The sequence below is a fragment of the Urocampus carinirostris genome, chromosome 11, assembly GCF_059441175.1.
Source record: "Urocampus carinirostris isolate Australia breed hairy pipefish chromosome 11, RoL_Ucar_1.0, whole genome shotgun sequence".
Taxonomy (NCBI): Eukaryota; Metazoa; Chordata; class Actinopteri; order Syngnathiformes; family Syngnathidae; genus Urocampus; species Urocampus carinirostris.
This window is the reverse complement of record NC_142359.1, coordinates 10,879,149-10,903,056: the sequence shown is the minus strand read 5'-3', so window position 1 is coordinate 10,903,056 and position 23,908 is coordinate 10,879,149. Positions and strand designations below refer to the sequence as shown.

The window sequence follows — 23,908 nt, the reverse complement described above, 5'->3', positions numbered from 1 at the left end:
CCGAGGTAATATCAACGTTCACGTCCAGCCAATCAGAAGCGAAAAATAAAAGCTCTCATGCATCCTTGATGGCCTTTGTTCCCTACCTTGCTTCCGCTTTTGCCATGTTTGACTTTCGGCCAGTGACGTATTCAGTTCGCTCGCCTCTTTCGCCGCTCGAGCTCGAGGGCAGCACTACCGTGGAAACGAGGCAGGATGTGTTGCACGGGGAAGTGTGCCCGCTTGGTGGGCTTGATCCTGCTGCCTTCGGCCTTCGTCTGCATGATTTCCAACCTGCTGCTCTTCTTCCCGGACGGCCAGAGTCTGGAAACCGATCAGATCTCCCTGCAGGTTTGGCTGATGGGGGGTCTCATCGGAGGAGGCCTTTTTGTAAGTAACTATACTAATTGCTTTTTGTGTGTGTGTGTAGACGACCGTCTCAAAAAATGACATTGTGATAAAGTTCTTTATTTTCTGTAGTGAAAATAAAAAAAAATGTCATCCATTCTGGATTTATTACTTATCTACTGAAACTTTAGAAGATACAATAATGAGAGATTGTTTGGGCTGCCTGGAGTGATCTGCAGTACCCAATTTGGCCGTCAGAAGGTATTAGAGACCCCACGAAAATAGATGTTAGTTTTTGTTTTTTTGTTTTTTTTTGGGTGGGGGGGGTTCTATTGGGGGGTATTTATTAGGTGTGCTTTGACACAAAATACCGCTAAAGACACTCGTTGAGGCACAAAGTAACACTGTGTAAATTTTTACAAAAATCTGTTCTACTATTTCGGAGCCTATAAGTCACATACAAACACAAACAAGAATTGGGATTTATAAAGTGGTTCAGATTAGAAGGATTAGATGGATGGATTCTATATTTATTAGCGATACTATAGCAATAAAAGAAAGTCGGATAACCCCATGTTTATGGACTTTTTAACTGAACACTAAATAAAAATGACTAAACTGGGCAAAAGAGCCATAAACAAACGTTAAAATATATATACAATTTTTCAGATTATTACTTTCTTGACAACTTCTATTTATTTTTTTATAATTGACCACAGCAAAAAGCTAACGTAATCCTAACAGAAGGGTTGGCAAACAAAAATGTTGAGAGAGAAATATTGGAGCAAAAAACAAACAAACAAAAAACATGTTTGCAGCCTCAAAAAATTTAAAATTTTATATAAGGAAACACTTACTGTACATATATACTGTTTGTATCTATATTCGTTGTAAAAAATAAAGAATGCTTAAAGTATTTCCTCCCGTAGGAACCATATCATTTTTCATTATTGACATTTTGAAAAAATGTGCCGTAAAGCCACTAGGAAGCACTGAAGAGCCATACGCAGCTCCTGTTGCTGACCCCGCCCTAACACCATTAGTATTAAAAAATGCATACAATACTTTTCATTGGCACATTGTATTCTTGATTAATAATTTTTATTATTTTGATTATGTTGACCTCTGTCCATTGTTTTTTTTTGTCACAGCGGAATGTCTCAGAAAATTATTATATTACAGCCTACTTTTTTTATAATATTGTAACATTCTGAAAGGAGATAATGGAGTATTAAAACAATAAAATACTTGGAATAATTATCTGTATTTGTATTGAATCTAAAATATATGGCTTTAAAAAAAATGGCACGACAGTAAATAATAACTGTATCACAATATTCTTATTTTCTCAGCCTGTCTCGTATGCATGTGAAATTGTCCAGAATGAGCCATTAGATGGGACCTTTCTAGAAATAGTGAATGCATTCTTTTCTTCGTATCGTGTCGTCAAATGCCCTCTCTTTAGAGCCCTAAATCTCCTTTTCAGATGCTGTGCCCGAGCTGCTCTGCTATCAGGGCCGGGGGCAAGGGTTGCTGTGGAAAGGGTTGCTGCGGCAACCGTTGTCGGGTGAGTGCTCGAGATTACACCTCTACTAGATAAGGAATAAAGGCAAACACAGGGTCGGGGTGGCGCCGAGATAACATCCGGGTTCAACCCTCCGCCAGATGTTGAATTCGGTGTTCTCGTCTGCGTTTGGCCTGGTGGGCGCCATCTACTGCTGCAGTGTGGCCTCTGCCGGCCTGGCCATCGGGCCCAAGTGTCGTGTGGTGGGAGATGTTTGGAAATCCCCCTTCGAAGATCTCGGAACGTGAGTGCTTCCCTTGCTTTGACCAAGATTGATTGAGACATACTGTAAATTCTGGACTACGAAGCACACATTATTAATAATAATAATAATAATAATTTCCTTTGTATTGTCATTCTTTGTAACAATGTACATAGAACGAAATGTCGATACACCTGACCCGTTGTAGCGAGTCGGTGCAGCCGCAGCCAGAGGGCGCCGCCATTATACCAATTAGGTATGTCTTGGTCGAGGCGCGAACCAGCGACCTCCCAGTCTCAAAGCGGGCACACTACCATCTAGGCTACTGAGCTGGTAAAAGTCGCATGCGCAAATTTGAGGAATAAACTCAACCTTGTTTTGGACAAGCAGCACTGAATTTTAAGTCAAAGGCTTAAATAGCCATAAACATTTCCACATTCATATCCATCTCTCACATTTTTTTAAAAATCCACAGGGAAATGTCTAGTACAAAAAAGTAAATATTTGTATCATGATTAAGACACTCCCTTGAATGGATACACGTAAATGGATAAACAAGATTCCCAGTGTCCCTATGGAGTAAGATTTTAACAGAATCAGCGGGGAAATGTTCAGGAAAAGTAACACATTTGGTCGCAATTAAGACACTCGTTTGCAGATTGTGTCAGTGGCTTTTAATCTCAATCAACTAATTTGGCATTAACGTATAAGCAGGAGTGCAACAAGGAATAAAGGCAAAACACTGCGGGAATGAATAAAGTATCCATCTATCTATCTAAAATAATACATAAATGCTTGGAATTTTTCTCACAAGTAGTGTTGACTGATTGAATATTTTAATGTAGCAGCAGGTGACTATCGTGTATATTTTTCGGGCAACCTGTGGACGTCATATCAGGCTGTGATAGTCTGATAACTGTCAGCCCAATAATTATTGTGTACGTCCTCTAAGTTAGCAACTATTGTACTAGCAATACGAAGTCTCCTTTCTATCACTTTGTTACATGTGCAAGGAACGGCAGAGCTTCAGATCAGTCGGATGGCACAGCATGTTTACAGGCTGTTGTGATTGTAATGGCTTCTGAATTTTCATCAGTAAAGTAAATAGAGTTTTGTTTTCAGACTGTTTGTGTCGCACACTTGCATATATCTCATCTCATCGCTTATCCTCAGTAGGGTCGCGGGGATGCTGGAGCCCATCCCAGCAATCATCGGGCAGGGGGCAGGGGACACCCTGGACTGGTTGCCAGCCAATCGCAGGGCACACGGGGACAGACAACTCACTCGCTCATTCACACTTAGGGACAATTTGGACCGGCCAATTCACCTGAAATGCATGTTTTTGGAATGTGGGAGGAAACCGGAGTGCCCGGAGGAAACCCACGCAAGTACGGGGAGAACATACAAACTCCGCACAGTAAGGCCGGGAGCTGGATTTGAACCAACTTAGGAGGTTCCCACGACCTCAGAACAGTGCCGCACACGCGCTTACCGCTGCGCCGCCGTGCTGCCCACTTGCATATATGTTGATAGCAATTTAATTAACATTGACTGACATGCTAGGTGATGACAGAGTCTGCAAATGAATGTCTTAATAGCGACACAATGTTTTTTTTCTGTACTAGACTTTTCCCGCCGATTTTGCCATGATTGCGATATTACTACATAAGGACAGTGAGAATCTTGTTTATCCATTCATGGGTGTCACTAATTAGATGTTGAGGAGTCATAGTTACTTCCGCTGTTTACTCGCACTTTATTGAATTTCTTCACTCTGACATTTAGAGCACTTGGCAGAAATCACATTCCCTCACCACCCGCCGCGTGCCTTCTTCATGCTACACTTTAATCAAGCAGTTGGATTATCTAGTCCACACCAGCTCTATAGCAGCTTCTAGGTGCCAGCCGAGGTGACACCGCCGGGCACCGCAGCTCGGGATGTCCAAGGAAAGGGCATCGACCATCTGCCAAGCAAAAAATAAAAACGAAATGTAGAAATGTAAATTGTTGAAAAAAAGTAGCAGCTTGTAGTCTGGAATTTACAGTTAACAGTAAGTGAATCCTCTCATCAGGGGCAATGAGAGCTACCTGGTGAACCAGGACTGGTGGGACGTGTGCCTGTACCCCAAAAACGCTGTGATGTGGCACGTGGTCCTCTTTTCCATCCTTCTGTCCATGAGCGTGCTACAATCGGTACTGTGCGGCATTCAGGTGGTCAACGGATGCCTGGGCTGCATCTGCGGGGATTGCAGGGAGAGCAAGGAGGTAAGGAGCTGCCAGGATTTCCGAGGAACCTGCTGAACATCTCACTTTGAAAGGTTGGCTAATTTTTGTTTTCATATTTTAGGATGAAAGCGGACTGTGAAGTGTCAGGATGCAACAGTCTGTGGATGGATCGGGATTTTGATCCTCACAGAGTTTTCTTTTGCTGCATTGGATCGCGACTCCGACTCTTTTTTGTGTATGTTTTATTACAGTGTGACAAAATCTTTGAGGAATTCCCTACATATAAGAAAAGAACACTAAAATTGACATTTATTGATGGATATATATTTGCCATTTAATTGCTTCTCATACTGATGTTGTTCATATTTGCACGAATTAAGCCAGTTTCTGGGGCAAATGATGCCTTTTTTGGGTAAACCCCAACCTCGACCACTACCCTCCCTAACCTTGACTCCAACTCCAAACCTAACCCTTAACACTAACCCCTAAACCTTAACTCTGCCTAACCCTAACTCCAACTGTAACCCTCCCTAACCCCTGACCTAAAAACCTAACCCCTTTGCTCCCTCAATAATCTGTACGAACACAACGCCTATTTACTCATAAATCAGACTTTGTAGATTATCGCAACAATAATAGCAATCTTTGAAGATGTTGTCGTCTGCTACCAGTTGTAGGGGTTTTTGCTTTAATTTAAATGTATTTAGTGTTTAAAATAATTACTCTACAGTTGTTCAGTTAACCAATTTGCTTCTAAATGCTGCTTGCTGTAGGGTAAATTAAATGATAAATGTGTGTCTTTTTATGTTAACAATTCAGATTCACTGAGGGGGATGTGACCCTATATTCAACCCATGAAAACAATGTATGGTCTCCCTGATCATCTGCTGTTAAAACCCATGGCCCCAAACATTTCCTGTTTTACATGCTGTGTGAATTACACCAATGTTCATTGTGTTTAAACTCATGATTTAGCGGACTTCAAAGACTGACTTTCTCGATAAAGTTTCCTCAAGATAGCAAAACAGCATCCGGTCATCTGTGCTTAAGTTTAAATGAGATGGGTTGTTCTCAAACAGATATACCAATGTCACCATTGTTCATTGTGTTTAAACTCATGATCCAGCGGTTTTCAATGATTGATTTTCTAGTCATATCCTGCTTCTCAATTCACGACTGGAACTGCATAAAAGGCGGAACAAACTGTGACTGCACACATTTAGGCCGGTGTCCTTCTTGCAAGAAGTAAAATAAAATTGTCACTCCATACCAAACTCAGACTGTCTTTGAATTTCACATGTGGGTGGACTGAACCAAAGTTAGATCCCACTCTAGCGCTTCACCATAAAGTTTAGTTTTCAGATCTCTCTCTTTTGGTCTAAAGGGGCAGAAACTCCCTTCAAATTATTTCAATTTTAAATTAAGTTATCAGTTTGAGTTTTGGGAATTCAGTTATGAATTACTAATCCAGAAAGAGATGGAACCAAGGAACCGGGCAGAGGTACTTTACACAAAACGATTTATTAATGCAAGTAATCAACAAAAAAAAACAAGGAAAAAAAGGGACCCTGAGAAAATCGACCGGTTAGAGCGTTAAGTTACTAACAAAGACAAACCAAAATATTCCTGTTGTAATGCAAATTAATTTGGCGTATTTTTTTATAGAGAGAATTCCGCTAATATTTTTTTCCCAAGAACCAACAGTATGATGTTTAGTTTAAAAACGTCACCTTGGAAGCTGTGCGACTGGAGTTGAAGCTCCGTCGCGCTTTGAGGTGTTTCAATGTGTGCAACAAGTGTCCACGAAGGGCCGCAATTTAGGCTGGTGCTGTCTGCTTGATGCGGCTCACCGGCGAGTCCAATAAAAAAAAGAGCACAAACTCTGTTAGGTATCTTGTTTTAAAGGGGCGGTGAAGCTGGACTAAAATTATATCTCTTGGGCGTGGTTCTTTATTTGGGGGAAGGTGGCACCTATCTACTGGTGGGCCAATTGGCCCTCGTCAATATTTTTTCGAAGCCAAAGGGCAGAAATTTCACAGAGTCAAGTCAGGTCGAGTCAAATCACAGTTATTTGTATATCCCTTAATCACAAAATGTCTTAAAGAACTGCACAAGTTACAATTACACCGTCCCCTGATCTCAAACCAACATGCGGGCAAGGAAAAACTCAAAACCTCAGCACGAGAAAAATAACCTTGAGAAGGGGCCTCAGAAGTGGTAATCCCCCTTCCAGGATGACCAGGGTGCAATAGATTTCTTTATGGAGGAATGTCCCCCAAATGACACATTTACCAATCATGGCAACATTATTTCATCAATACATAGACCTGAATGTTTACAATTACAATCACAAACTTCTGGGTATCAGACTTTGTTGTAGAAATTGCTGTTTTTTTTCTGAGACCTGTGTAGGTCCGAGAACTGTCCGTTAGGGGGCGCGGTCTGTCCATAGTTGTCCACGAAACGGCACAACCAACAGGAAGACAAAATAAACAGGGTTGGGTAGGGTTACTTTAACTGGATTACTTTCAATTACTTTTGGATTACTCCAATACCAAATATGCTAATAAAAGACAAAAGAAACTAAATGTGAATAAAATTACTAAATCGTGTGCAGGCTTGGGGAGTAACAGAATACATGGAACGGCAAAAATGATGTTGGCAAGCTTTTTGGATTTATTTTCATTTTGTTTCTGTCGCATTTTATGTTAGTTTTGCCGGAGATCAAAGAGATCAAAGCCAGGAGAGAAAGCTTCCCACGTGTTGTCAGTCATCATTTTATTCATATTTAGTTTCTTTTGTCTTTTAGCATATTTGGTATTGGAGTAATCCAAAAGTAATTGAAAGTAATCCAGTTAAAGTAACCCCACCCAACCCTGAAAATGAATAATGTACAAAAAACTTTAAAAGGGGAAAAACGTAGTCCTAACGAGTACAATGCATGGATAGTCCAATAATCCAATGAGGAACAGGAGAAAGAATATTTAAAACAAAAACAACCAAAAATGAAGTGTCGAGTGCTAAAACTGTCCCTCAGGAAAAAAAAGAGAACGAGAGGAAATAAAAGTTGGGGGGGAAGATTAGTGGTGATTGCAAAGGTTTACTTGCCCTACACAGTAAACGAGACAATCCGGATTCAAACCGAAATTGGCAAAACGAGATCAGTCTGACAAAAAACGAGTTTAAAGGAAAATCCTGTACAAAAGTAGTAAGTTTAGTTTTCTGATTTCTCTCTTTTGGTCTAAGGGGGCAGAAATTCCCTACAGATTAATTCAATTTTAAACTAAGTTATCACTTAATTGCAAAAGTAATGCTGTGCAATGTACTGTATAATTTGAAATGATCAAAAACATGAAATACTGGGGAAAAATAAATTGACAGGTATGCAACCCTAAAGCCTCTAATGCTATTCCCTAGCCTTTACACTCCCTAACCCTAACTACAACTCCAAACCTAACCCCTAACACTAGCCCCTAACTCCGCCTAACAAGTCCTAACCCATAACCCTAACATTGCATTACCCTTACCCAGGGCTTGGGTAGGGTTACTTTAACTTGATTACTTTCTTACTCCAATACCAAATATGCTAATAAAAGAAAAAATAAACTAAATATGAATAAAATTATGACTCACAACACTTGGTAAGCTTTCTCTACTGGCTTTGATCTCTTTGATCTCCAGCAAAACTAACATAAAATGCGACAGAAACAAAATGAAAACAGCTTGCCAACATCATTTTTGCAGTTCCATGTATTCTGTTACTCCCCAAGCCTGCACAAAATTGAGTAATTTTATTCATATTTAATTTCTTTTGTCTTTTATTAGCATATTTGGTATTGGAGTAATCCAAAAGTAATTGAAAGTAACCAAGTTAAAGTAACCCTACCCAACCCAGCCCTTACCCGAACCCTAGTTATTCAGTTGGCTGTGGATAAATTGAAAGGAAACCACGTGATCTGGCAAAAAGTTAGATTTGGCATCTGGTCACATTGCTTGATACAATTTTTTCCCATCAATGTAAACGCAAAATGTGATCATCATTGTGTTTGTGGAATAACAAAAATGAAATACTCACTCGTTGTATCAGTCTCAGGGGCGGCTGTTTTGCTACTTACTGATGACGCCCGAGCTATTCAGGGCTGGGAAATAATATTTCCAGGTTAGGGTGCTGCCACTTAGTGGACGTCAAGTGCAAACCATCTCCTTGAACAGACTGCAGGGATTATTGTGCGGAATTATTGAAATTTGAATAGGGAGGAGATTTGCATTTTTTTTTAACTTTTGCATAGTAAGAAAAATGCTAAACAAAGTAAAGATATTAACACCCATTCCGGCAGGCAGGCAGGCAGGCCTCTCTTGATACAGTAGTTTCTGGTAACAATGTCAGGACCAGAACGGAAACAGGACCCAATTGCGTAAAGTTTACCACAACTGATATTGAAGGAAAGAGGAAGGGCTGCGCCCACGATCCAGTGTTCGCTGGACGCGGGAAGCAAGTCGCTCTCGTAGTCGGATTGTGATCCGAACACGGAAGTGGATCTTCCGTAGCGAGGGATGGCGGTGTCAGGGACGGAACAATTGGTCTGTAGCCAGGACTGGGAGAGCAAAGTGGTCGGAGTCGGAAATGAGTCGTAACCCGGGACGGTAGAGGAGACGTAGTCGGGATCAAAACGGTTCGGAGCCGGAGACAAACGAGAGCAAAAACGGGTCAAAAAAGGCTTGCCTTGTATAAACAGAGGTTCGCAGACAGACTTACAACAGGGGATTTACAGGACTGGGTTTAAATAGGAACAGGGAGCCAATCAGAACACGCAGCGGTTGGCGCCGAATGAGCGGGCACAGGTGAATCACATCGGTAATCATAACAATTGAGGGGGGGCGGAAAATGAAAAACAATCAAAGCTGCATCACGCATTGGTTTTCTTTTGTAGAACATTATCTCAAATCATTCATTATTAACAAACCCGAAGCTCCTTGCAGCCATCGAGTCCCGGACTCTGACACATGTGGTCTTTGTATCCGCCCTTCAAATGATCCATTTGATTTATCACACAACAGAAAGTACACTGAACAATACCAATACCACATTGCTGCAAGCAGGTGGCCAGCAGGGGCCGACAGAGCACACCTTTGTCAGGCCTGACCACGATCCATTGTCCTTGATCGCATATTGCCATGAGCAGGGACGGCGAGAGAGCACCTTTGTCGGGTTTGGCAGTTCTTTGTTTGCCCTTACTTTATTTCTGCCTAAAATGAACAGCACTCGTGCGGCCCGGATCCATTATCCTCTATACCATACTGTTGCGAGCGGGTACCGACAGAAGGCAGTTTTGTCGGGGGCATGCTGCCTCAAATAAACCCCACTTTTTGGCCGTGAAACATTACCCCTGATTGACTATTGTTTATTGAGCGCTTGAAACGTGAAAATGTGGCCCGCCTAAATTGAACTGCACTCCTCATTATCCCCTATTGTTAAAAGAGGGAGGCCTACAGGCCAAATCTGTGTCGGCACTTTTTTTCTGTTGTTTCTGCAGATATCATGAACCGGAACAGGATCAGGACCCAAACGCATGACGTTCTCACACAACCCTTTTGTTTTACGGGACATGGGGAGTAGGGTGGTCCTTATTTTTCGACTTTTAAAATTTCATGCTCTGACCCCTTGAATATGTTCCAATATATACAAAACGTAATTAGGCAAAGTTTCATCAAGATCAAAGGATATTTAGAGGTCGCTCAAGGCCTCTGAAATTTTGGTATGAAAAATAAGGATTTTTCGCACATTATATCAGACCTAGTGTACAAAGTTACTTGTAACTTTTCTTGTGTTACAATTATAAGCAATGGACTGAAATTGGATGTTCTAAAACGCCGTACACATAGGGTTAAGATTTCCGTTTTTTCTCGAAAATTGCCAAAATTTTACCATTTTGGGAAATTTCAAAGTCGTTGAGCTACCTCTAAATATTATCCAAATTGTTCAAAATTGCACACAGTGTGTTTTTATCGATATAAGAACATATGCGGGGGGTCAGAGCCCAATATTTCAAAAAAAAAAAATTCGACCCCCATTAAGGACCACCCTAACGGGGAGTCATGCACGTTAGGCAGCGGTCTGGCGTGGAAAGACAGGAAGCCAGAGACCGACGAGATCGATTCCAATTACCTGAGCAGATATCGGACAGATGGTGTCGATACCGGACTGGACGGGACAGACAAGATTGATAATGAAACAGGATATCGAAATAAACAGGACAAACAAGATGGGAACGAAAACTGGAGAGAATAATGAATGGGACAAAAATAGACGTAACGAAACTGGAAAACGTTATTTAACAGGACAAAATAAACGGGAATAATACCGGACAGGAAATACCAACAGGAAAACAGGACCGAGTCAGAACCCACTCTTGTGGGGCAGAGGTTCGTTGACAGACTGACAAAGGAAAAATGAGAGCACTGAGCTTAAGAAGGCGGAAAGCCGGAGCTGGCGTTATACGGGCGGTGCCAATTGGGCGCCATGGCAACCGTGACAGCAGAAAATGGACAGCAGCCGTGCGGCCGTGATCCCAGGTCGAATGTTGATGCAAGCAGAGTACGGAGATTTGTTTTACAAAATATTGCTGTTATTTTGAACATCCCACATTTGTCACGGTTGCCATGGCACCCAATTGGCCCCGCCTGTGTGTCACAGTTGCCATGGCACCCAATTCGTCCCGCCTGTGTGGCTTGTTGACATATTGGCTCCCTGTCAGTATTTAAACTCTGTCCTGTCACTCCCCTTTTGTCGGTCCGTCTGCGAATCTCTGTTCATACACGGCAAGCCCTTTTTCGTCTGTCACGTTTTTTGCTCCTGTTTGTCTCCTGCTACGATCTGTTTTGATCTCGACCACGTCTGCTCTCCCGTCCCGAATTACGACCTGTTTTGATCTCGCCCATTTCCTTTCTCCCGTCTTGAATAACGATCCGTTTTTGATTTCGACCAAGTCTACTCTCCTCTCCTGGCCTTCGACTTGTTTCCGATCCCGACCACGTTTTTGCTCTTCTACCGACCCGTTTTTTCCGTTCCCGACACCGCCATCGCTCGCCACGGAAGTCCCACTTCCGCGTTCAGAGCCACCTGCTTCCCGCGTCCAGAAATCCCCGGATTGTGGGCCTAACCCCCTCCCATTCTTCTAATAAAACCTTTGAGAAACGTTACGCGAGTGGGTCCTGTTTCCGTTCTGGCCCTGATAACATTGAAATTGTGTTTGTGGCTTTTCGTTCGTTTGTTTAGCAGCAGATGTCATAAAATGTATCCGCCCCAAAAAATGTAAACAAATGAATCAAAAACAAATTACAGCCAGACCCGTCTCATAAGTGATTATCAGTCTTATTCCACGTCTAATAGGATTGTTACCAATCAGACAGGGTCAAATGTTCGCCTTGGAGGCGGTGTCGGTTATTAAGCCTTTAAGCTTTTGTTGTAGCGTGGCTGCTCGCTGCCAACCACAAGCTTTCTAACCTTCACATACTAAAATAGCTTAAAAAGGACAAGTGACACACTTTCTGGCTCGGTGAAGAACCGAGCGGGCTCAGGGACAAGAATGACGCAATGAGTTGGCGAGGCCACTTGACGGCCCGCCTACCGCGAGCAAGATTAAGCCGGAATTCTTCACCTGTTCTGTTTTTAACCAAACTGTTACACTTTTACCTGTTTTTCCTCACTCATTAACCGATGTTGAAAAGCCTGGGGTCAATGTGTTATCCCTGTTTTCGATGAGAAAGGAAGTGCAAATTCATGCATGGAACACAAAGGTGATGCAACTAAGTACAGGACTGTCTTCTTTGGTCACTATGAAGATGTTAGGCCACCAACAGCTGCACCACACAGTTGGGAAATAAATGAAATGAAATGAAATGAAATGATCTGCATTTATATAGCGCTTTTCAAGTCAAGACTTCCCAAAGCGCTTTACAGTGTGCTTCACATTTCCCAATAGCGGCCGTGCAGCCATGTAAGGCGCTAACCTGCTTATTGGGGGTATTAGGGGTTCAGTGTCTTACCCAAGGACACTTCAACATGTAACACGGAAGAGCTGGGATTCGAACTGCGATCTCTTGATCCCAAGACGAGCGCTCTACCTCCTGAGCCACTGCCACCCCTGTACCGTTTACCAAATTGTTCGAATTAGTTATCTGACTCCATTAACCAAACACAACCTACATTCACCCAACAATTTATGCGCGCTAGTTTCTTGATGGAAAAGATGAACAAGAAAGCTGACATTTTCACACGGGGGCAGATTTAATTTCATTAGCAATTTAACTAAGTGTACTCCATCGAATACGGCAGAATTTGTGTCGTCTGAGTCTCTGGGAAGCCTTCTCTGAAGTCCTTTAGCTTTCTTCTTGGCCCACGCCTCCCCGCAAGATGGTGGGCCGACTCCTCCCATGGGCGCGCCCACGAAGCCCAACAAGAGCTTCACAATCACAGAGACGAGCGTCCCGATGTCTGTGGTTCCTCAAAACAACGGGGAGCGTTTCTCAAAACATCGCCTGCCGTCCTACGTCATCAGGGCCTTTCTGCGTCTGGATGTGCTAATTATCTTATCCCGCCATTCCTGTAAACAATATTTCCTACCAGGTTGCCCTGAACTTTCACTGCTCATTGAATAAAGGCACAGTCAGTAAATAACTGCAGCATTAAACTCAATAAATGTAACTTCAATTGTATAAAATCCTTTATAGTCAAATATATAAAATCCTTCAACACCCAATAAAAACCAGCGGCAGTCTTGATGTCTTAAACCCCCTCTCTAGTACGGATGAAGTACTAGAGATGGGGCTTGCGGACCCCGCTGAACAGCTGGCTGGGGTCTTCATCTTGGTCTTCAGCCAGTCTCCTTCACAGACTAGCATTCCATCTTTCCTCAAAACCAACACCCTCATCCCTATCCCTAAGAATGTATCATTGGGCAGCCTCAAAGACTGCAGGCCTCTTTGCACTTATGCCCGTGGTCAGGAAATGCTTTGAGACATTCCAACACACCAAAGACCCTCTACCCCCGAAACTTGATTCTCACCAGTTTGCCTACAGGGCAAACTGGTCCATTGACAATGCCATACACACCACACTTCATACTGCTTTAACTGTTTAAATCTAGGCTTAAAACACACTTATATCATATAGCCTATGAACTACTTATATTTTATATTGACAATATCTGTGTATTATTTGTTATTGCAAAATCCATTGCAGCCTGGTCATCCTGGAAGGGGGATTACCTCATGTGCGGTCTGTTCTCAAGGTTTCTTCATTTTCTTCATGTTGGTTTTTGAGTTTTCCTTGCACTCTTGTTGAATTTAGATCAGGGGATGGTGTACTAATAGTCTGTTGTCAGGACCAGAACAGAGACAGGACCCACTTGCGTTACGTTTCGCTCAGTGTTATTGGAAGAAAGGAAAGGGTTGCCCCCACGATCCGGTGATCGCTGGGCGCGGGAAGCAGGTTGCTCTGAACGTGGAGGTGGAACTTCTGTGGCGAGCAATGTCTGTGTCGGGAACGGAAAAACGGGTCAGTAGCTTGGACAGGAGAGCAAAAACGTGGTTGGGGTCGGAAGCGAGTCGGAAGCCAGGAAAGGAGAGTTTACGTGGTCGGGGACAAAATGGTCGAAAGCTGGGACGGGAGAGTAGACTTGGTCAGGATCAAAAACGTGTTGAAGCCGGGGGACGGACAGGAGCAAAAACAGGTTGGAGTCAGGGTCAAAAAAAGGGCTTGCCTAGTGTAAACTGAGGTTCGCAGACGGACTGACAACAGGGGACAGATAGGAGTGGGTTTAAATAGGGACAGTAGCCAATCAGAGTCCGAGGCAGTTGGTGCCAAAGGCACAGGTGAAGCATATCGGTAATCATGACATATGTAGTTGGCAATAATCTGTGGTCCGTGAAGCCCTTTGAGACTCAAGGGTTATACAAATAAACATGACTTGACTTGACTTTAAGCCACTTGGAGAAAGGTAAGAACTATGTCAGGATGCTCTTACCGGACTTCAGCTCAGCATTCATCCTGGTGGAGAAACTATCACCTAGGGCTTTCCTTCTCCATCTGATGCTGGATGTTTGACTTGCTTGTTAAATGATTACAGTCTGTGATACTCCCCCTGAGGATGTGTGGTTAGCCCGCTGCTATTCACCCTTCACACTTTGAACTCTTCACTGACTAGCTTACAGCCTTATAGTATAATATTTCTATGCTATTCTAGTATTTTGAGATGTCATGCTTGAGTTTTCACCATATTCACCAATATTAAAACAATGAAATAATTGCAAAATATTCCGTTTATTCATATCAAATCCAGAATGTACAACATTTTCATTACTTTAATTGCATTACAGAAACTAAAGTACTTTATCACAATATTTTCACATTCTGAGAAAGTGTCAAGATTACTGATGTGATGCACTTGTGCCCGCTCCTTCGGCGCCAACTGCCTCGGACTCTGATTGGCTCCCTGTCCCCATTTAAACCCACTCCTTTCTGTCACCTGTTAATTATTTAATTAATATTAATTTCCTTGTATTGTCATTCTGTGTAACAATGCACACAGAACGAAATGTCGATTGCACCTGACCCGTTGTAGCGAGCCGATGCAGCCGCAGCCAACAGAGGGCGCCGCCGACCACTTTTTAAGTCTTAGGAATGACTCGGCCGGGGCGCGAACCACCGACCTCCCAGTCTCAAAGCGGGTGCCTTACCATCTAGGCTACTGAGCTGGTATTGTCAGTACGTCTGCGAACCTCAGTTTACGCTAGGAAAGCTTTTCGACCCTGACTCATTTCTGTTTTGTCTCCCGTCTGTTTCCCAGCTTCGACCCGTTTTCTGATCCCGACCACGTTTTTTTGCTCTCCTGTCCTGGCTACTGGCCTGTTTTTTCCTAACACCGCCATCGCATGCCACGGAAGTACCACTTCCGCGTTCAGAACGACCTGCTCCTCGCGACCAGCGATCACCGGATCGAGTGTGCAATCCTTTCCCTTCTTCCCAATAAAACTGAGAGAAACGTACGCAAGTGGGTCCTGTCTCTGTTCTGGTAACCTGAATAACACATGCAATATCTCTCACGTCAACAGTGAGCAAACGCAAGTCCTGTAGACAACATAAGTAGAATATTATTGCTCCAGTGAATAATTGACTTTGTAATAACATTTACTATCACAACATGATCAATGGAAGAGTTACCGTATTTTCCAAACTATAAGCACCAAAAAGTTGAAACTGCACCCTGTAATCCAGCGCGATTTACCGTAAATACAGTATATAAAATCGGAAATGCAAGAAGAATAGAATATTTTGCAGTAAAAAAAATGTAATTGTACTCAACACCAGAAGTATACTTCCAAATTTGGAAAATAAATAAAAATTGATGCACTGTCACTGTAAATTAAATATTGAAATCAGTAAACTAGCCACATGTATATGATGAAGTGATTATTTTAGAAAATAAATACTCGCCTCAGTTCATATCAGGCACTAAAACAAAAGCTTGAAGGGCAGAAGAAGAGAAAAGCAGGCGTGTCCTAGATTGGGAGTTGAGCTATTTAAAGGTCAGTGAGAGCTCAGAGAACACAAGGAGGCTTTGAGCTGGCACTCCATCCTGCTCCCTTGCATTCAGGTGAGTATTTTTTATATTTGGTTGGCAAAATATTTATTTCCGCTCCGTCTCTGTGCCACTCATAGACTTTCATTAGCTCACTGTTGACGTGAGAGATTTTGCATGCGTTATTCAGGTCAGCAGCTGGAAAACAAGAGAAGGTCCTAGCCTGGAGGGCAGTCTGTGTCGTTGGCTTAATTAATTCTAATTCAGAATTGTCAGTGCAATTGTATTTAATGTCATTGATAACTACGTAGTGTACATTGATTACACTTTGGAGACTGGCCTAAATTGTAATGGCATCGGAAGAATAGTGCAATAAATGTTCTTGTCACAGGCTTTGTATTCCTCTCGAGGTGGATGTCTTTGGGGATGAGGGACAGACAGTGATTAGAATTGTTTTTATTGTCGTTGATAAAAACATTATCTACATAAGTATTAGACGTGGCACTCCAGGATAAACATGTCATAAAGACTTAAAAAATAAAATACATCTGGACTAAAGTGTAAAGGTGTCAAGGACCGGAACAGGATCAGGACCCAAATGCGTGATGTTTCTCACACAAGCTTTTATTTTACGGGAAATGGGGAGTCATGCATGTGAAGCAGTGGTCTGGCGTGGAAAGACAGGAAAGCAGAGGCCGACGAGATCGATACCAATTGGACAGATGGGGTCGATACCGGACAGGACATGACAGACAGGATTGATATTGAAACAGGATATCGAAATTAAACAGGACAAACTAGACGGAAACGAAAACTGGGGAGAACAATAAAAAGGAAAAACTAAACGGGAACTATACCGGACAGGAAATACCAACAGGAAACAGGACAGAGTCAGAACCCACGTCTTGTGGGCCAGAGGTTCGTTGACGGACTGACAAAGGAAGAGTGAGAGCACTGAGCTTAAATAGACGGAAAGCCAATCAGTCAACGAGCTGCTGCTGGTGCCAACAGGACCAATTGGGCATCATGGCAACCGTGACAAAAGGAATCAGAGCAATACTCCAATAACATCATCTCCAAAATAAGAGTACATATATAAAATGTTAATACACATGACATAAAGGAGATATAATTTATATTTATCACCGTGTGTGTGCTTGTTTTGGGTGGTGATGGCCCTGGAGAAGAAACTGTCTCAGAGCCCATTAGTCCTTGTTTAGAGGGAAGTATAGTTTATGCTAGAGGACAATACGTAGGAGAAGTGTTGGCCAGGGTGAGAGTAGTTGTAAATAATATTTTCGGCGATGTCCTCCAGACTAGACAGGGAGCAGCGCATGATCTTCTGGTCTGTGTTGAAGACTTTCTATAAGGTTCTCCTGTCTGAAGCCGTGCTCCCGGCATTCCACAACATGAAGCTGTATGCTCTCCCCCGTGGCTCCGTATAAGGACAGAGTAAACATTGTATGCGTTGCTAACCGAGAAATGATTAAGCTCGCTGCTTATTTTGCAATAGTTTTTTATGACCCACTTACAGTGTTGCAACATTTCGGCAAAAAAAAAAAAAGTAGTGTGAGTATTTTTCTGATTACTATCTTTGCAAAACAATATATAGTACCATTTTGAAAATTGTATTCATCTTAAGTTGCAATAGTCATTTTCCCAATGCTTTTACTGGACTTGCAAGAATTGTGTAAACATGTGAAAAAATATAATATAGGTATAAACAGGGTGTCATGAACCGGACTGGGGGAGAACCCAAATGCGTGACGTTTCTCACACAAGCCTTTTCTTTTACGGGAGATGCGGCAGTCATGCACGTTAGGCAGCAGTCTGGCGTGGAATGACAGGAAGCCAGAGGCCGACGAGATCGATACCAATTAGCCGAGCAGATATCGGATAGAACGGGACAGACAGGATTGATATCAAAACAGGATATCGAAATTAAACAGGACAAACTAGACGGGAACTAAACTGGAGATCAATAATAAACAGGACAAAAATAGATGGGAACGATACCAGACAGGAAACACAGGCAGGGAACCGGACAGAGTCAAACGCACGTCTTGCGGGGCATAGGTTCCTTGACGGACTGACAAAGGGTGAGTGAGAGCACTGAGCTTAAATAGAAGGGAAGCCAATCTGTTAACAAGCGGCAGTTGGCGCCACACGGGCGGAGCCAATTGGGCGTCATGGCAACCGTGACACAGGGAAATCATAATAGAAATGTGAAAAGTATTTGCCAACAAAATAAGAGCTTATTATTTTATATAGAACATTATTTAAGTTACATTGTGCCATTTCTTATGAAAGTTTTTCCCCCAAATGAACTCAATGGTTACTTGACTTATGTCTTGCTCTAAAATGTGTACCACATACTTGATTTAGAGGTAATTACGTTATATTACAAATAAAGAACTCAAATAGTTGCTGTACAATCAACAAGAACTGACTGTTCACATCATTAATACTTCCTGATTTTTCCACAAACGATTTCAAAATAAAACAAATACTTTGACAACAAAATAATTTTTAATTCGAAAAAAAAAAAGGTTTTATGTGTTTCAATATTCCATTTTAACAGTCGCTTTCAAGTTTTTACTCATTATTTTTTTGCGTTTATTTCCAAATTTTACATACAGTATTTCTATAATACAGTTCATCTAGACCAGGTGTCACCAGTATTTCTAACGCTGAGAGCTTTATTTGGTAACCAATTAGCGCAAACAGTTACCAGTTTGATATGCATTTCTAAAATAACTTGTTACTACTATGTCGTTACCATGTTATTATAATTACCAGTTTGTTCATAAGGGGCAGGCTTAAAAAGGGTCGGTCAACCACTAAAACATAATTTTGGTGAGTTATTTTCAGAACTAGTCTGTGAGCTACCCAGCTGTTAATAGGGGCCACTTGGTGCCCACGGGCACCATGTATGAGACCCTGATCTAGACGTACCATTTTTACATTTTTAAGTGCAAGCATAACACAAAAAGGCTACATATTTGACTGAAATATGTGCACAAAAAGGTCAGTTAGCAAAACAATATCAGCTGCCCTACTGCAGTTTTGGGGGACTGACAACAAGTGTTACCCATTAATTACCTGTGGAAGTTTTGTCCGGGTGACGCCACTTTTCTGAGACACAATCCTGTGTTGATTCTGGCATATTTCTATTTACAAGAAATAAGATCTCCTTCCAACCCCATTGACATAAGTCAACAAAGCCTTCTTTCCTCTCCAGCCAAAGAACAAACATTCACAAACTGCAGTTAAACCCAGGAATCAGTGTGCACAATTCATTTGTCAACCAAATTCCCAAATGGCTGTTCTTCCAGTTAGAGTTGAGCAATGAGCAATAAATTATCAAGCATCAGTGTGCTTTAAATTATAGAATAGGTGGGAGAAGGAGTGACAGGTGAGACAATGCTGAGAGAAGCACAGGAGAAAAATGAGCCACGATGACTCAGTTTAAAATAAGAGCCTACCAATACACAGCGTCATCTCCAAACAGGAGAACAGCTTCAGCGACAGAATGCTGTCACAGTCTTGTTCCACGGACAGACTGAGGGGATAATTTCTTCCTCATGCCATGAGGCTCTTTAACTCCACCCGGGGGAGTAAAAACCCACATTAAACCCCACCCCTACATTTGCATATTACCCTATTTTTATTACAGTGTGTATTTTCCGTAACACTATTTACATGCTCTTTATCAACACGTTATATTGGGTATTTTTGTATTCTATATCTTTTATTTTATCATTTTATTTTTTAACACAAGAATACTGCTGGAAGTGTGAATTTTCCTACGGGGATGAATAAAGTATCTATCTATCTATCTATCTATCTATCTATCTATCTATCTATCTATCTATCTATCTATCGCCTCCTACCAGACCAGGTTCTTAGGATGCTGACAGATATGTATGTCCTTAGGCTCCTGGCCTAATTTCTCAGCTTGCTATCCTTAGGATTGGAGTCAAAGTTAAGGCACCTGGCCAGTTCAGTTCATTTCAGTTCAGTTCAGTTCAGTTAACTACAAGGCCACACAAACAGGTCCTCAAGAGAAGCAATAGTTTAGTTTTCCAGCTGCTACTGCTGGGCTGCCTCCCACACAACCGAGAAGACTGAAGCCAGAGAAGCTTATATAGTGCATAGTGGACTGGTGATTGTATAATTAAAATTAGGTGTTGTTTCATGTGCCAGGACACACTCAGGGACTATTGGGAGTGTGGGAAGAACCACTATTCAGCATGAAAAAACACTAAAAGGTGTCACGGTTGCCATGGCGCCCAATTGGCCCGCCTGTGTGGCGCCAGCTGCGGCTCTTTCACAGATTGGCTTTCCTTCTATTTAAGCTCAGTGCTCTCAGCCACCCTATGTCAGTCCGTCAACGAGCCTCTGCCCCGCAAGACGAGGGTTTTGATTCTGTCCGGTTCCCTGCCTGTTTCCTGTCCGGTATTTTTCCCGTCTATTTTGTCCTGTTTAATATCGATCTCCAGTTTCGTTCCCGTCTAGTTTGTCCTGTTTAATTTCAATATACAGTTTTGATATCAATCCTGTCTGTCCTGTCCCGTCCGGTATCGCTCCAGCTGTCCGACATCTGCTCATACTGTCATTCCACGCCAGACTGCTGCCTTACGTCTTCCGCCAGACGATCGCCGAATGACCCGCGTTTGGGTGATTGTGCATGACTGGCCCATTTCCCGTAAAATAAATGTGAGAAACGTCACGCATTTGGGTTCTCCTCCTGTTCCGGTTCATGAAAAAAGGGCTTTTTAACCCTGGTTACACTTGGATCAGTAGGGTCAGTCAGAAAAAAAGGAATCATCTCCTTTTTGTGTGTGCTCTTTCTTCTCAGTTTTGGCATCATGGGTGTGAAAATGCTGCAGTGCTTCCCCTTCTACAGACACTGCAAAGAGCGATGCAAAAGCAAAGGCTTTCCCACAGCTGAAGGTAAGACGCTCAGGTCAGCCAAATGCAAACTTTCTGCTAACTTTGACCTTGCTGTCGATCAGAGGAGAGGAACATCAGCACCGCCCCGGGTACGTCATGGAAAGGGGACGGCCTGTCCCGGGGATCCCGCGTTTATTTCTCCTCCAAAGCCAGGGTGTCTTTTCGACACCAGCTGGACAGCAATGTCAACGCCGTGGATGCTACAAACTGAGGCTGTCGGCGGAAGACCGACACGTGCTTGCTTCTTGAGCGAGGAGGACTCTGGACACGTTGCATCATATATGGAGAACTCATGGCTTCCAGACCAGATATCCCCAACTTCATCATTTTAAGTGACCCGCGAGACGATGCTGAGAGAAGCACAGGAGAAAAATCAGCCACGATGACTCTCAGTTTAAAACAAGTCGACAGGATGTCGCCAAAGCCAGGCACTGTCTGCTAAGGACCCACTGTAGCCAATGTTTTTTATTCGTGCACTGCCTGCACATTCTCAGCGCACAAGAAAATCTAGCCAGCGCACAAAAATCAGGGCTCGAAATCGCTAATTAAGAAGCGAATTAAGTCAAAGTTACAGTGCATGAAGGCAAAAACACACGGGTTCCCCTGACGCTGTTTTCTAAATGCGGTATTTTGAAGTCCATGTCGAACAAAGTTGAAAAGTAAAGTCAGTAGAGTTTTTCGAGAACCGGCTTCTTCGGCTCGGCTCACTAAAGAAAAACCGGCTCTTTAGGGTCCCAAACGGCTCTTCAGGTTGTTTTTCCTTCTTTAATCCCTACACAACCAAATATTATGTAAAATTGTACACAAAATGACTTAAAGGAAAGAGGGGAATTGAACAAAAACAATAAATAAATGAAAACGTAGTGAAAAGCTGAGAAAAAAGAAACAAAAGGAAGAGAAAAAAAGAAGGAATAATTCAGAAAAAAGCCAGAAAAAAAAGAAAGAAACAAAAGAAAAAAAAAGGAAATAGAGAACAAAAAGAAAAAAGTAATAGCTAGGAAAAAATAAACACTATGAGATTTTTTTTAAGGAATAAAAAAAAGAAAGAAAAAGTTTGTGTTGCATTCAAATAATTTCCAATTGTACCAAGTCAATCGTGTTGCCAACATTGTACTTCCACTAAAAAAATGTCATTAAATACAGTTGTGTATCGTGCAACCGACTAAATAAGCCCCCAAAAATGTTAGTATTATGCGTCAAAAGATACCTGGAAAAAAAAAATGAAAATCTTGTGAAAGAATTGTTGTAAAAACAAATGACGTTTGTAGGCCGTAAAACCTTTGCAATAATACATTAGTCAATTCATTCAAAAGTAAAAAAAAAAAGTGCATTGCCGAAAACTCAGCAAAATGTAACTTGTTTTGGACATGTTTGACAATAATTTAGTTGCCATACTTGGGATTGCCGTTGCTCACTGTTGTTTCAAGCGTTGCTCGCCGACTTTGTGTGAACGCTCAGACCCGTGGAAAATTAGAGGGAACATTGACTGTAGCTGCATTGCTGACTACCATCAATCAACCAGAGAACATTGAGGTAACCCTCAAAGAGTCATGGCTAGAAAAATATAAATTTAAAAAAGTAGCACCGTGTTGTCTTTGTAGAAGTTTAAAGAGAGGTTAGCTCCTTTCTGTAATAGATATGATATAACAGCAAAGTTTGCATAAAAAATAAAAATAAAAGCTAAAATCAATTTTAATCAATAAATCAATCATTGAAAGAAATGTTTGTATGCTATTTTGGTCAGTCTTCACCAGTTTCCTCAAGTTAAATGAATTGTAGTGGAAATTAATTCAATTGTTGCAGTCGATTAAATGCTACAATAGATTGAATCCTAGTGAATCATTCGTTAATCAATTCGTGAATCAGAATAATTAAATAGTAAGCCTGCGAAACGAAACCCCAGCCCTCCAGCTAAACTACAATTTTTATGCCGTCAATTTACGAGTCCGGCCCCGTTGAGAATCATTTTCTACCATTTGGCCCCTGAGCTAAAATGAGTTTGACACCCCTGCCTTCCATAGAGTGGTGAGTTGGCAAATAAAGTACTTTTTTTAAATTAAAAACAAAACAAAGAAACAAACAATTAAGCGGCCACCTAAGTTTATTCTATGAGTAAGTAAGGTATAATAGAAGCATCATAAGTTTGCTTTTATGCTAAGACACTTAAAAATTAAAAAAAAAAAAAAATATATATATATATATATATATATATATATATATATATGGCAGCACGGCGGCTCCATGGATAGCGCACAGCCCCACGGTGCAGAGGTTCAGAGTTTAAGTCCAGCCATCCACGACCTCCCACTGTGGAGTTTGCATGTTCTCCCCGTGCCTGCATGGGTTTCCTCCGGGCACTCGTTTCCTCCCACATTCCAAAAACATGCATGTCAGGTTAATTGGCCGGTCCAAATTATCCCTACGTGGGAATGAGCGAGTGAGTTGTCTGTCTCTGTGTGCTCTACGACTGGATGGCAACCAGTTCAGGGTGTCCCCTGCCCACTGCCTGAAGATAGCTGGGATGGGCTCCAGCACCCCCGCGACCTTACTGAGGAAAAGCAGTGCAGATAATGGATAGATGCATGGATATAATTTATAATATGTAATATATATATGTATATGTACAAACAGTATATATATATACTGTATATAAACCCAGACTTATTTGCAGTTTTTTTTTAATGCCTGCTAGTCACTGTAGCAAAAACTGAAGTGTGTCACTGCCGATATTAATTCATGAATGTATAATGTTTTCAATTATTTAGTTGTGATTATATAACTTCTTCATTATTTCAGTTGTTCTTTTTTTGGTCAGATGGGGCCTTGAGTGTTACCATATATGTGCCAGCTAAAGCTGATTTGGACAAGGATTCTTGCTCTGTGGTAATTTTCACTCTCTTTAAGTTTTAGTTCTGTTTCAGCCTCTGGACAGCCCTTTTAGTATAAGAATGATGCTAAGCTATTTTGTCTTCACACCTGTGAACCATCAGTGACTCACTCATGCACAGAATATTCTGTAAATAAAACCTTCAAAGAAAAAGCTAATCGTCTCCG

The 23,908-nt window shown here is 41.9% G+C and overlaps 2 protein-coding genes across 2 annotated transcripts; both read left to right on the top strand.

Annotated features, from left to right (window-relative positions):
• The first annotated feature begins 98 nt into the window (after window positions 1-98).
• tm4sf5 (transmembrane 4 L six family member 5) lies at window positions 99-5,593 on the top strand. Its single transcript, XM_088348400.1, has 5 exons — window positions 99-369; window positions 1,814-1,894; window positions 1,993-2,135; window positions 4,166-4,358; window positions 4,441-5,593. Exons 1-5 carry the CDS (start codon window positions 196-198, stop codon window positions 4,456-4,458), a joined length of 609 nt encoding a protein of 202 aa, XP_088204526.1. The 5' UTR covers window positions 99-195; the 3' UTR covers window positions 4,459-5,593.
• Window positions 5,594-15,911: 10,318 nt separating this feature from the next.
• On the top strand, window positions 15,912-23,899 carry LOC148356384 (uncharacterized). The gene is given in 3 exon segments (XM_088348427.1): window positions 15,912-15,973; window positions 20,760-20,899; window positions 20,902-23,899. Coding segments are annotated over 2 exon segments (294 nt in total). The 5' UTR covers window positions 15,912-15,973; window positions 20,760-20,769; the 3' UTR covers window positions 21,066-23,899.
• Window positions 23,900-23,908: the final 9 nt, after the last annotated feature.

What these genes read in the sequence shown, in the direction of transcription:
- tm4sf5 (XM_088348400.1), top strand. Translation starts at nt 196, where the DNA reads ATGTGTTGCACGGGGAAGTGTGCCCGCTTGGTGGGCTTGATCCTGCTG. An exon ending in TCATCGGAGGAGGCCTTTTT is followed by an intron (nt 370 to 1,813) that starts GTAAGTAACTAT and finishes TCTCCTTTTCAG; the next exon opens with ATGCTGTGCCCGAGCTGCTC. An exon ending in GCTGCGGCAACCGTTGTCGG is followed by an intron (nt 1,895 to 1,992) that starts GTGAGTGCTCGA and finishes ACCCTCCGCCAG; the next exon opens with ATGTTGAATTCGGTGTTCTC.